The sequence below is a fragment of the Myripristis murdjan genome, chromosome 8 (assembly GCF_902150065.1).
Source record: "Myripristis murdjan chromosome 8, fMyrMur1.1, whole genome shotgun sequence".
Taxonomy (NCBI): Eukaryota; Metazoa; Chordata; class Actinopteri; order Holocentriformes; family Holocentridae; genus Myripristis; species Myripristis murdjan.
Genome location: NC_043987.1, coordinates 7,070,811 through 7,084,619, shown reverse-complemented (window position 1 = coordinate 7,084,619; position 13,809 = coordinate 7,070,811). Strand labels below are relative to the sequence as shown.

The 13,809-nt window shown below is 40.8% G+C and overlaps 1 protein-coding gene across 1 annotated transcript in view; it reads left to right on the top strand.

Annotated features, from left to right (window-relative positions):
* Positions 1-13,809, top strand: part of myo15aa (myosin XVAa) — a 58,848-nt gene that overhangs the window by 43,613 nt on the left and 1,426 nt on the right. The window contains exons 47-64 of the mRNA XM_030058359.1: positions 1,544-1,685; positions 2,783-2,894; positions 3,083-3,157; positions 4,093-4,295; positions 4,653-4,777; positions 5,649-5,712; positions 5,922-5,994; positions 6,408-6,481; positions 7,027-7,109; positions 7,341-7,471; positions 7,996-8,090; positions 9,253-9,330; positions 9,719-9,815; positions 9,939-10,099; positions 10,245-10,375; positions 10,992-11,125; positions 11,828-11,961; positions 13,491-13,631. Of these exons, the coding sequence (XP_029914219.1) occupies positions 1,544-1,685; positions 2,783-2,894; positions 3,083-3,157; positions 4,093-4,295; positions 4,653-4,777; positions 5,649-5,712; positions 5,922-5,994; positions 6,408-6,481; positions 7,027-7,109; positions 7,341-7,471; positions 7,996-8,090; positions 9,253-9,330; positions 9,719-9,815; positions 9,939-10,099; positions 10,245-10,375; positions 10,992-11,125; positions 11,828-11,961; positions 13,491-13,631 (2,053 nt within the window). The remainder of the gene's footprint in view (positions 1-1,543; positions 1,686-2,782; positions 2,895-3,082; positions 3,158-4,092; positions 4,296-4,652; positions 4,778-5,648; positions 5,713-5,921; positions 5,995-6,407; positions 6,482-7,026; positions 7,110-7,340; positions 7,472-7,995; positions 8,091-9,252; positions 9,331-9,718; positions 9,816-9,938; positions 10,100-10,244; positions 10,376-10,991; positions 11,126-11,827; positions 11,962-13,490; positions 13,632-13,809) is intronic.

Sequence of the window (13,809 nt, the reverse complement as noted above, 5' to 3'; positions counted from 1 at the left end):
GCGACTAGAAGTCTTCCAGTTCCACCATATGGCAAATGGAGTGCATTTCTATAGCGCTTTTCTAGTCTGCCGACCACTCAAAGCACTTTACAGTGTTTGCCTCACATTCACACACACATTCACACACTGATGGCAGAGGCTGTCCTCCAAGGCACCAAGCTGCCTATTAGGAGCAATTAGTGGTTCAATGTTTTGCTCAAGGACACTTTGACACACTCTCCGGAGGAACTGGGGATCAAACCAGGAACCCTCCGGTTACCAGACGACCTCTCTACCTCCTGAGCCGTGCCGCCAATCACATTTTAGAAAAAAAAAAAAAAAAAAAAAAAAAAAAAAAAATTCAACAGCTGACTTCAAAGCTATGTTTAGTAAGTAACAAGTAATGTTCACCCATCATAGAAATGGAATGGAGTCAAAAGTATAATATTTGTCTTTGAAATGTAGTGGAGTAAAAGTCTTTTCCTAATACAGATACTCGAAAAATGTACTGAAGTACTCAACTAAATGTACTTGGTCACTGTCAATCACTGTGAATGTGTGTGTACACATATGTCGTGTCACAAGTAAATTACATAACAGAAACCAAAAATTGAATCAGTCAATTTAATCACCAAGCCCGCCATCTTTATCAGAGGTCAGGTCACATCACAGACCTCTGCTCCAAGCAAGATCATGTAACCACACACTCTCACACTCATCACAGTAGTGATGTCATTTTATTCAATCCATTTTTTTTTTTTTTTTTTGCTACATAGAGCAAGTGCCTTCCTCTTACTTTTCATTACTGCAGCTGTCTGTTCCAAATTCAAACATTTCTGCTCAACTGACTACGTGACAGTTTGATTGTAGAAGCACAAACTCTTGTCATGTAAATGAGAGGCCTAACAGGACACGCTGTCACTCTTTTTACCAAACAGCTTCACTGGGGTTGTGCTGTGTTTTCACACTTGGTTCGTTTCAGCCGCTCAAGTGAAAACTGCAATGTATTGGATAAAGAGAGCATGGACAGAGAGTGAGGGGTTGAGAGGAGAGGCTGATTACAAAGAGTTTCACTAAAGCGCTGTACAACACTGGTATAATAACTTTATAGATTTTTAGCCCCAGAAAAAGAAGGGAAAAAAATGACAGTTCAATGTACACGTGTGTGGACGTAACTCCGGCTGTTATCCTTTTCTATCTCTAACAACAGCTAGATATCAATATCAAAAATTTTTTTTTAAATGTTCCCGATTGCTTTAACTAGTGGTAAGTCAGCATTGCAGCCGAGCACTTTAGTTCATTCAAGAATAACATTTTTCAGCCACATTCACCTGCCATTTCAGATTGCTACTCTACAGCTGTTGAAATGCTGATTCTGCTCTCTCCTTCAAATCTTGCAGTTCAAAGGAAATGACAGCCAAGTGACCTTTTTTCAAGCATTCAGGCTAAATGGCCACTTGGAGCAATGTCAAGTGCCCAAGTGATTGGTTTGACATTAGACCTCTCCCTCTCTCTGTGCGTTCTTATGTCGACTTCCTGGTTTTGTTTGTCGCCTCCTGTGCAGCTACTCGGACATCCTGTTTGTGTCGATCCCGTCTAAGAACATGCTGGAGTTCAACCTGACCAACGAGAAGCTGATTCTGTTCTCGGCCAAGGCGCCGCAGGTCAAACACATGATCGACCACTTCCTCACAGAGCTCAAGAAGGTCAGAGGGCTATGTGCACGTGTGCATGTTATAGGTTTGCTTGAGGATGATTTTTTAAGAATGCATATTAAGGTTTTTATTGTTTTTTTGCATTTGATATGCACTCATGATTACAACAGTGGAGTATCCATGGCTCTTAAAAAGTCATATTCGCCACTAAGTATATAAAATCTACACAGCAGCAAAGAAAATGTACATTTTTAATCCTTGGTTTTCCTCAGCATTTCATCATCATAAAAAAAACAAAACAAAAAAAAAAACATATTAATTTAACTTAACAACCCCTTCAGACCCGCATTTTTTCTGCTGGGCAATTTTTTTTTTTTTAACTGATTCTGACTCCTCACCAACATAAAAACAAAGTGGGAAAAAAACACATTTTTGCTAACTCATGTTTTTAATAGCATTTTTTCATGTCCATTGCAATGGACATCAGACTTTGAAAAAATCCTGTAAATTAACCATATGATGTATGTTCAAAATTATTTAAAATATTATCACTTGTAACAGTTAAAATTATGCTGACAGAAAATTTGTTGGGCCATGATGAACATAAATTTATACTTTTGATTTAAAATGGGCACTTAGTCCTCCCTCTCTGCAGTCGCTCAGCCATGCTTGTCTTGTCCGAAGTCTGTCACTCTCTCATAGTGTGCTCAAAGACATAACATGATTATGATTGGATAATCAGGATCCAACCAGTAACCAGCATTACTGACATCATGCAATTACCCAGTATTTATTGGTTTAGAGACAGAAATATGTCATGTCCATTCCAATGGACGCAGGGTCTGAAGGGGTTAAAAAGTCAAATAAATTAACTTAACTTAATTTAACTAATTAAAATAAAATTAATTAAATTTTATTAATTTAAAAGATGTAAAATTTAGGGACTTGTAATGCATTGAATTGTTTGAAATATTATTATGTCCTTTAAAAAGGTTATCTCTTTCTCTCCTTCTCTCAAAACACAACACCAATACATCTCAGCCTATGTTAAACAAATGAAGGACCTATCAAAGACATGCATGCAAATGTCTGCTGGGTGTCTGGTAGTGTTTGCAGCCGGCAGGGTAAACATGTCTGCTCTCTGTCAGGACTCAGAGTACGTGGTGGCGGTGAGGAACTACATCACAGAGGACAGGACTCTGCTCAGCTTCCACAAGGGAGACATCATCAGACTGCAGCACATGGATGGGCTGGGGACCGGTGAGACACACACACACACACACACACACACTAGCATAGTAATATCCTAGTACTGTGACTCACTGTTGTTCTGTCAAAACTGTCTGTTTGTGTGTGGGAGCCATGTGCTGCATCGTTTACTTCTCTGTGTTTCTATGTGTGTGTGTGTGTGTGTGTGTGTGTGTGTGTGTGTGTGTGTGTGTGTTCAGGCAAATATTATGGCTGCATAGTGAGGAAGAAAGTCGTGCTTCTGGAAGAGATAAAGAGAGACACGCCTGAATTTGGTGGGTTTGGGGGCCCTGTCAGCCCCGTGTGGGTGTGAGTGTTGTTGTTTGGCGTTTTTTTTTTTTTTTTTTACCACTGCTTGGTTTGGTTTTGATTGGGTTTGCTGTGATAATACCCTTCTGTGTCACTCCGTCACTTGGTATAATTATGGCATAAAACTGGTATAATGATCCTCATAACCGAGAAAACTAAGACAATCTTAGCATCTTAGTGATCATAATGAAGCTGTAATCGGCAAATGTTGGCATTTTTACTCGATAAATGAGTAAAACAAATGATTATGAAAACATTTAATTGATACATTTACTCAATCAATTAAGCAACTAATTCAGCACCTCTGTCTGTCTTATTAAGAACACATTTGATTAACCTGAGCTGCCCACCCATTTTTCTTTCATATTTTTTCTTTTCTCCCTTTTTGTTAAAAAAAAAAAAAAAAAAAGTTAATCAAAAGTTAAACAGTTAATCATAGAACTGCCTATTGAATTGTGTGGTGTGTTAATGTGGTGTGTCAACATCACGTGCATCACCAGACTTGAAAACATCACATTTCAATGGAAAATACCAACATTGTTTCCTGGTGACTGGGCTGAATGTAGTGCATATCCTATATCATTGTGCCTACGTGGGTCATAAATTAGCAGGTGACTTGTTTACACCTTTGCTTAATGGAGCCAAAGCCTGAAGTGACCCAGGAGTTTTGCAGGTTTCAGAACACGGGTCTGAAATTTGGGTTAAACTGTTTACACTGAGCTCAAGTCCTGCATGGCAGTGGGATTTTAGCTCAGTGTAAAACAGATATGAGCTTCATTTTGTTTGCATGTCATGGATTTAGAAGGATTTCTGTTGCAGTGTGTCTTACGTTCTTATATTTGTGTGTAATACTTCATGTGTTTGTGTTTGTAATTGTATTGGTGTGTGTGTGTGTGTGCAGGCTGGAGGTTTGGGGCTGTGTATGGGAAGTCGGGAGTGTTTCCCAGTGATTACGTCCGTCCAGTGGCTGCTCCCGACTTCCTGCTCCTCCCTGCTGAGAGGGTGGAGCCTCGTGACAGACAAGGACGGGTTGCAGCCTCAGCTGCTGTTGCCGTAGCGATGGGCTCGACGGTGGCGGCCCACGAGCTTGACCGCTCCACAGAGGTACACAACAGGACGCTGCTAATTCATACTATTCCTGCATTCCTCGGGCCAAAAATGGATCGTGGGGCCTTAATTTCAGCTTCTGCACTATAACAGTAGCAAAACACCTTAATGATGCTGTATTCCAGGCTCAAAGCGAGGATAAATTTACACACTCTATGGTGAATGATACCCCGACATTATGGTATCAGCCACTGTTTATATGTGTTGGAAGGTTTTAGTTTACAGAAATAGAAATATTTTGTAGGTAGTTACATCTTTGGTATTTTTGTAAGTGGCAGGGGCTGGTGAGCTTTTTTTAATCTGTGTATTTTGTGTATGTGTGCATGTGTGTGTGTGTGTGTGTGTGTGTGTCAGGTGGTAAGTGAGATGTATGGGGACCAAGGGAGTGTGGAGCTGGAGGATGTGCCTCTGTACAGCAACCAGTACAGCATGGCTGAGTTTGCCAAGAAGTACTTCAGAGAGGCACAGAGGAACAGGAGGTCAAGTGCACACACACACACACACACACATACACACATACACACGCTACACATTGTGCTGCGCAGAGTACTCAAATAGATTTTCTAAAAAAAATAAAGGGTATGTTTTGCTAAGCTTCAACACTAACAACAAGCACATGATATTGTAATTATCTGGACATTACTTACATTGCATTACTTACTTCTATCACGCTGAGGTCACACAAAATCTCCTAGTTAAAGAATCTCCATGATATCTCCATGATAGGCCATCTTTCTTAGATGACAGTGTTTTGGGCCACTCAGGTCTTCCTCAGGTCAAAAATTGCACACACATCAGTGTTAATACCTATTAGTTATTACTACCGGGTGCTAGGGCTGAACTATTGATTGAAATATTAGCAAAAATGCAATATGGCCAAGTGCAGTATACCAATTGGAGGACCTGCAATTTTTTAATAAAGGTAAAATGCAATAAAACATTATTGTAAATAAAGTTGTATGGTGCTACCAAGATGCCCTGGCCTGCAAATTATATTTTCTAAATGTAAGATTTGTTTCACACAAATCACACCATCCTCATTCTAACAGCTTTTTCAGAGAAAATGAAAATTATGATGCAAAGATTATCATTCCTGGTAAAATTGGGAATTACATCGCTATCAAAATATCTGTAAAAGTAATCACAGATTATTATTATTTTTTTTAACCATATTGTTCAGGTACTAGGTGCTAGGTAACAGGTACTAAATCATATTTATTACACGCAAAACTATTACAGGATAATCATAATCACTGTTGTCCTAAATCATTGTAACTCCTCATTTTTATAACTTTAGTGTTTGAGAAGTGACAGCTGGCTTCATGTTGCTCCTTTCCTTTCTTTTTGCAGTGATCAGAAAGCTAAGAAGGGGAAGGAGGTGAGGGAGCCTCATGACATGGTCAAATTCTCCAAGGTAAAACAGCTCAAAATAGAGTAATATCAATATCTATGTCTGTGTATATATATGTCTGTATATGTAGCTATCATTTTCAGCTTTGCAAGTGTTTAGTTTTCCCTGACTCTGACTTTTTTTTCACATTTTAAGGACTAGAAATGTCGAAGAAACATTTCAGGTATTGATTCCCTGTTATGTGGCTATGTGTTTTTTTTTTTTCCCACCAGTCTCCAATCCAGGAGTCTCTGATTGATTTCTCCGACACTGGGTTGAACAGAGTGGCTACTGACATCTTCTTAGGTGAGATAAGAGCAGGGGAGGAGAGCAGGGATAGAGGGAGGGAGACAGGAGGAGAGAAATGAAGGCTGGCAGGCTGCAGGCCTTTCCATATCTGATCTTTATTTGGCTGTTGTAGCACAAAGTACAGGTCTGCTATTGGGATTTGTTGAGACAAATGTCACCCTCTATATTCATATTTAGCTGTCATACACTCTGTGGTCTTATGTCAAAAGGTCAACAAAAGGAAAAAAAATACAAGTTTTGTTGAAGTAAATCACAGTGTAAACAAGGCCACTAATGGGGTGACAGTGACAGCAGGGGTGCTTTGGGTTTGGATGAAGCCTTTAAATGAGCGAAGGATTGCAGGAAAAGAGTAAGGTAGAAAATAGAAAGACTTTTCGGAGAGTTAATTGTATCTGTGGTTTGTTGTCCAGCCATCATGAGGTTTATGGGAGACTTCCCACTGAAAGGTCTCACTGAACTGGACCTGGTCACCTCAATACTGAAGGTATTTACACACACACACACACACACACACAGCACACACAGCACACACACTCTCTTTGTCATGATAGGCAGGTATGGAAAGATGGTTACACAAACAAACAAATCATATGTAATACATTTTCATAAGGTGTAGAGTCCTACTTTCCAGCTGAATTTTCTACTAGACCATGCAGACTAGAGGAGTAATTTGATGGTTGAATCTCTGTGGTTCTCACGACTGGATGCAATGATGATGACTCCGATGAAGACTCAACTGACAAAAAACTTGGAAAAAGCTCTAAAATTTGATAGTTGAGTTTACATGGTCCTCATGGTCATCTGACTCACTGATAATTTACGTACTTAAGTTTTGTAAGTTTATAAAACCCTTACTTCAATCTACCCTCAGTTTCACATAGTGCACTTTTAACATAAAAGTTAAAATATTCTTAACCAGGTGTTGCTTTTCAGGCGGTTTTCACCTAAGCTTTATTTGAATTTTGTACACGTGTGTGTTTGTGTGCATGCATGAGTTTACCTCTGTGTATGTGCTTATAAATCTTCTAGTTGAGCGGTGATCATGGCCTGATGAAGGATGAAGCATATTGCCAGGTGATGAAGCAGGTCACTGCCAACACCAGCGCCAAACCGTAAGAATATTGTGCAATACACACTGTATGTTGAGAGTTTTGCATTCACCTGTTTTACAGTGTAATTTAGAAATAATTGCAGATTGGCATCAAAGTGTAACTACATATATACATAGCCTAGATAATATGTTAGGGAATTTTGAGTAAAGTGTTCCATAGCAGTCCATCGAGCTGTTTAAATTGTTGTTGTTGTTTGTGTGTGTGTGTGCTTGTGTGTGTTGTGTTGTATAGTGACAGTTGTCAGCGCGGCTGGAGGCTGCTGTACATTCTGACAGCTTTCCATCGCTGCTCTGAGGTTATGAAGCCCTTCCTGTTCAAGTTTCTACAGGATGCCTCTGCCAGCCCCGGACTGCAGTACCAAGGTATGCAAACATCTGTGTGGCCTTCCATCCGACCATGCATCCATATATACATCTATCTATGTATCCATCCAACATGCATGCATCCACCCATCAATCCATGTATCTATCCATCCATCTATCCATCCATGCCTCCATCCATCCATATATGCATCCATGCATCCATCCATCCATCCATGCATCTATCCATCCATCCATCCATGCATCTATCCATCCATGTATCTATCATCCATTTATCCATCATCCATCCATCCATCCATCCACCCATCCATCCATGCATCTGTCCGTCCATGCATCCATCCATCCATCATCCATCCATCCATCCATCCATTCATCCACCCATCCATCCATGTATCTATCATCCATCTATCCACCATGCAGTCATCCCATGTATCCATCCCTCATGCATAAATGCTTCCATCCATCCATCCATGCATAAATGCATCCATCTATACATCCATCCATCCACCAGTTGATTAGGTAGTTAGTGATCTAAGTGTTGACTGTCTGCTGGTATTTATCAACAGGAATTGCCAAGGCATGTGAGCAGAACCTGAGGAGGACGTTCCAGTATGGCGGACGTGTAGAGTACCCCAACAACATGGAACTCAAAGCAATGCTGGTCAGTTTCTCATTCAGCTAGACGGTGCTCCTCTCAGTTTTTCACTTGACCAGCCAGTGTTTTTCCAGTGTGTCCTTCATATAATCAATGTTTTTTCAGCCTCTTTTTCAGCCAGTCAGTGCTCTTGTAAGGTTCTCTTTCAGAGAATTCGTGTTCTTTGCTTCTGGTCTCTGTGGGCGCCGTGCATTTAAGGGCTGCCATTTGGGCGGGGGTGTAGATGTGTTCATTTAAATTGGGCCTCCTGCTCTGAATCAGTGGTGAAAACCAGCCAATAACACAAACAAAAAGCCACATGGCAGAGGACCATAACAACCAACAACATAATAACTGCTGGGTGATGAAATGACTTGTTAAAATGTAATTAAATTGTTTCTTTAAATGTGTTGTAAATGTAATGAAACATTTTAATGTAATCATTTTCAAGAAAATGTAATAGCATTGCATTATTTAATTGAATGGCGATTGTTACTTGAAAGATATTTTTAATTGATGATGTAATAAGAATGCTGACTAATAATGTAACAACTCAAATTACTAAATTCTTCTTATCCATAAAACTAATACATCAGCAGTTAAAACTATTATACACCATGGCCCTTATTAACTAATAATGACTGGATAGTGTTATGAAATAATATGATGTTATTACAGCTATTATATTATTATTATCACATTATTGCCACATTGTATCTGTCAGAAACTATGCTGCTCTCTACATGGAGAGACAATTTGCCAAGTAAATACTCTAAAATTAATGTAAGTGATCAAATGTATCAAAATACATTTTCAAAATCCGCTTTTCATTATCTCTTGAGTTGTTAAGGTACTTTTCTTTCCTAAAAAACCCACAATACTATGAGGATAGTTACATTTTATGTTATTTTTTATAGGGTTATTGAGGTGCAAAACCTGTAAAATAGAATGAATTCTCAGACTGAGTTAACAGTGCTCCTGTTCTTACTCCATCTGTCATGTTAAGATATGATTTTTTTTTCTTTTTTTGCTGCTGCTGCTGGCTGTTTATGTACTTGATTATAGCGCTACACTCCCTTGCTGATGTTAGTCCTCCATGTACCTTGGAGGCTACCAGGTGCCCCGTTTTCCATCTGTCTTCTGATGTCTGGCTGTAGGTCTCTCACTCTGACTGGCTGTTTGTGTGCAGGCTGGGCGGAGCTCCAAGAGACAGCTGTTCCTGCTGCCAGGTGGGATAGAGAGGCACCTGAAAATCAAGACCTGCTCTGTGAGTGGCACGTACTCACACACACACACACACACACACACTTACACACACATCCAGCGAACCTATATTATCCTAGGGGAAGATAGCATACATGCTCAGGAACAAGATGAGTAAATGTAGCGGCCAAATCCAACACACTGATTATTCACCAGAGTGCAGAAGATCTGGAACCAACCCAGCTGAAGAGATCTAGTGAATGCTGGAGGTAATCACTGAATGCCTCCAGTGAGACAGAAACACAGGAACAGTAGAATTTATGCAACAATAGTAGAAATAGTGAACATAATACCTTCACGCTGCTCTTTAGGAATGAAAAACAGAAGCTGTATGTGCAACTCAACATGATGATGGTAATGCCTGTTTGGTAACAGATATGTTTGTGTCTCAGGTGGCTCTGGATGCCATTGAAGAGCTTTGCTATGAGATGGGCTTGCACAGGCCGGAGGCCCTCGATGAATATGCCATCTTTGTGGTCACACACAGAGGTGAGAAGCAGCTGCCTTGTCACAGAGAAGATCTAAAACACTCTTGGAAATTTAAATGCTTCACAATTGTTTATAGCAAGTAGGATTATGAATGACTGGTAAACTTTCTGTGTCTTTGTATAGGTCAGAACGTGCGTCCTCTGAACAAGCGTGAGTACATCCTGGACATTGCTACAGAGGCGGAGCCTGTGGATGCCAACTACAGCCTGTGGTTCAGGAGAGTCATCTGGAGTATGGCTCTCAAGCTTGACAATGAACTCTACGTCACCATGCACTATAACCAGGTACCTCACACTGAGGCGTTTTCTGCAACCATCAGGCTTTCTCTCTCTGTCTCTGTCTTTCTCTCTCTTTCTCTCTCTCTCTCTGTCTCTCTCTCTGTGTCTCTCTCTCTCTGTCTCTCTGTCTCACTGTGTCTCTCTGCCACAGGTGTTGCCAGACTACCTGAAGGCCTTGCTGAGTGTGGTTCCTCAGGGTAAGCCCAGTGAACAGCATCTGCAGCAGGTCGCCAGGCTGGCCGCCCTACAGCACCGTGCCAAGGACACCTACCTGCCCACGCTGTAAACACGCACACCACACACACACACACACACACCATGCATATGCACATTTTTTGCACAAACTCTAGTAGTGTTACTGTTGAACTGAAAATGAATCACACTTAAACACACAAAAAACACATGTACGAGCTCTGTCTTAAAAAAAAAATTATGCCATCATAACACTAAACTACATTCTCAATTACACTGCGAGGGGGAACATATGGATTATGTTTGTTTGTAATGTGTTTGTTCCAAAACCTAAAGCCCAAAACCCTTTCTCTAATCCTAACCAAGTGCTTTAGGTAGCTACTGTGAGGAAAATGGCTAAAATGCCGTCCAACATGATATACAAGATGTGTTGGTCAGAAACTATTTGTGCTAAACAAAATGTAAATGTACTTTTACCCCTAAATGTAAATTAAGAATGCAATTTAGTTGTATGAGAATGTAATTTTTAGGAAGTAGGGTTACATGCATACAATGCAAGCTTACACATGCTCACACACACTGACTCATGTAGGAAGGTATTTGCACACACATGTTCAAACCCTCCAGCACATGCTTAGACAGTATATCAATGTTGCCTCTGAGTGTATATCTGCTGTTTTATGTGCGTGTCTGTGTGTGTTAACAGCCGCGAGGTACAGGAGTGTGTCCCCCCTCAGTTCTACAGCAAACAGGGTTCGCAGCATTGGCTGAACATGACAACTCAGCACATCCAGCAGGTCCAGCCCCTCAACCCACACCAGGCCCGCGCACAGTTCCTGGGTAAGTCCTCAGCTGCACTGTTTGTGTATGACAGCTACTGTTGTACATGTGTGTTATCAGAGGAGGCCCGCTTTATGCATCAGCCTCAGAGATGACAGATTCCCTTGTTTATTTCTTCACAAATGTAGGATAGTGAGTATATGGTAATGTGTCTCTCCAGCAACTGGTCGTATGACAGAGAGCATACGATTCCATATAACTTTCCAGAATTTTTTTGGATTCAAATTGACATATTTGAATTAAAGGTTATGGGATTTTGAAAAGGGTGTTTTCATAAATTGTTTGGACAAGTTATGGAATGTCATGGAATTGTGTCAGTTTCAAGGTAAAAAAATTAATAAGTAATATTCGCCAATTATATTTATCCTACAGTGTGTTCAGGTTATATTCACTTCCCCTGCAGAATAAAATAGAATAATAACTGTGACAAGAGCACAAGGAAAAATTGTCATCTTATGTTCATGTATGTTATAGAAATTCTATGTTTTAGTCATGGAAAGTCATGAAAAAATCAAGGATTTGGCATTTGATGTAGAATTGGAAACCTGCAACAATGCAGTGCTGTAAGATTTGAACTGGTCAGAAGGTTTTGCTGGAAAGATGTGTGCCAAGATACTCTGACTCGGTTGTCTAGAAAATTACAGATTATTTTTCTGAAACTGCTTGGAGATTACGACTGACCCTTCACATGTTTTTGCTCAGGTTTGGTCAGTGCCTTCCCCATGTTCGGCTCTTCATTCTTCTACATCCAGAGTTCCAGCTCCGCCTCCGTCCACGCCCCCTGCATCCTGGCTGTCAATCAGAACGGGCTTCACTTCCTCAACAAGGATACTCATGTATGTTGTTGAGTTGCTCTCTCTCTCTCTCACACACACACACACACACATCCACACTGTGACTGTAAGGGTTATGGTTCACTGGCTTAGAAAACTTTGGCAGGGGAAGTACATGAACAACACTGACTGCTTTAACAACTACTGTTGATGTGCCCTTGAGCAAGGCAATTAACACTCAAATGGTCCACTTAAGCTACATACAGTGGCCAACAATGGAAGACTGTGGTTTAACTCTGTCACTCCCAGTATGAATATGTTTAAGGTTACAAACAAACAAACAAACAAAATAGAGACAAACAAACAAACAATAAATACTGTAACTTCTTACGTTCTTTTCAACTAAAGCCTTTTGTCTCCATCTGCTGGTTACACTGTCCACCGTTCCTGTCTCACCATATTGTTTCAGGTTATAATTTTTTTTTTTTTTATAGCTCCTCATCACAAGCAAGTCTCAAAGGCTTGAGTGAGCCTGCCTAGATATAACTAGCAATGAATCATAGAACAGAGTGATGAAGCAAACACAGGGAGGCAAAACAAAGCACAACCCAAACAACAGCATGCTCTGGCAAGATTTAGCAAGCCTATCATAGCCCAGTTTACCCAATACCACCAACCTTAGCCCTTCAGTGCATGCAAGTAAAAAGCCCCTAGAAAACATTATAGAACAAGTGATATCAAGGCCAATTCAAATGGGGATTTACCATCACCATCCTTGGAAAAAACCTGATCACTGTTCCGAACCGGCTGGTTAAGTGGAGTGATCAGTTTGCACACATTTGTGGTATAAAACAGATTTTTTTCAAAGGTTTTGAATCACTGCAACCATGAGAGGTGTGTGTGCAAAAGATATTAGATATTAAGTTGATAGGCCCAGTAGTATGCGAGATTAGCTGCAGACAGGCACACACACGGACAGATACACATGACTGAACACATGATCTCCTCCAGGCCGCCACCTGGTGGAGATAACGAACGTTGCCAGGGCCAGTTCAAACGGGGATCTGCCGCTGGGACAGCTGAGTGGGCTATAGGTGCCATGACAAACAGTTAAATGGACAGAAACATGGATAATGAGCACAACATATGAAACAGATGAGGCAAGGCCAACATGATGCAGCAGCGAAATGAGGCAAAGGTCCACAGAAACAAGGGGAGCACCAGTGTCCGCTGCCAGGCAGAAACACTTCACCGGTGTCTGAGAAACAGGGAAGGAAGACAAATAACCACACACTGCTTGGATTTGACAGTTTCTAGAGAATTAGCCTTCCTAAACTCAACAGGGAGTGGGTTCCAGACAAGAGGAACTTGGCAGGGAAACGCTCTGCTGCCTGCTGATGTGTTTTTTGCTTAAAGTGACAGGGAGATAGTGTCCTCTGATTAGATGGTGTGATGGCAACAAAAAGGATGATGAGGTTGAATAAATATGATGATGCAAACCCATGTAGTAGTTGTGTATTTGTATGAATCTTTATGTGTTTTCCTTGTGTTTATATGTGTGTGTGTGTGTGTGTGTGTGTGTCTGAGATTAGGAGGCCATGGCACGTTTCCCTCTGAAGGAAGTCCAGTCGACTCGAACCCAGAGACCAACGTCAGGCTCCAGCTACCCCTATGTGGACATCATGATAGGAGACCTGCTCAACCAGCGCATCATACAGCTACAGCTGGAGCAGGTTTGTGTGTGTGTGTGTGTGTGTGTGTGTGTGTGTGTGTGTGTGTGTGTGTTTGCATGTGCGTATCAGGGAGAGACAGAAACAGAAATAACAAAAGGTATTGAGCTATTTGAGAGGGACAGAGAGAGAGATGCTTTAAGAATATATGTATGTAATTTGTCAGCGTGGATTTTGCTAT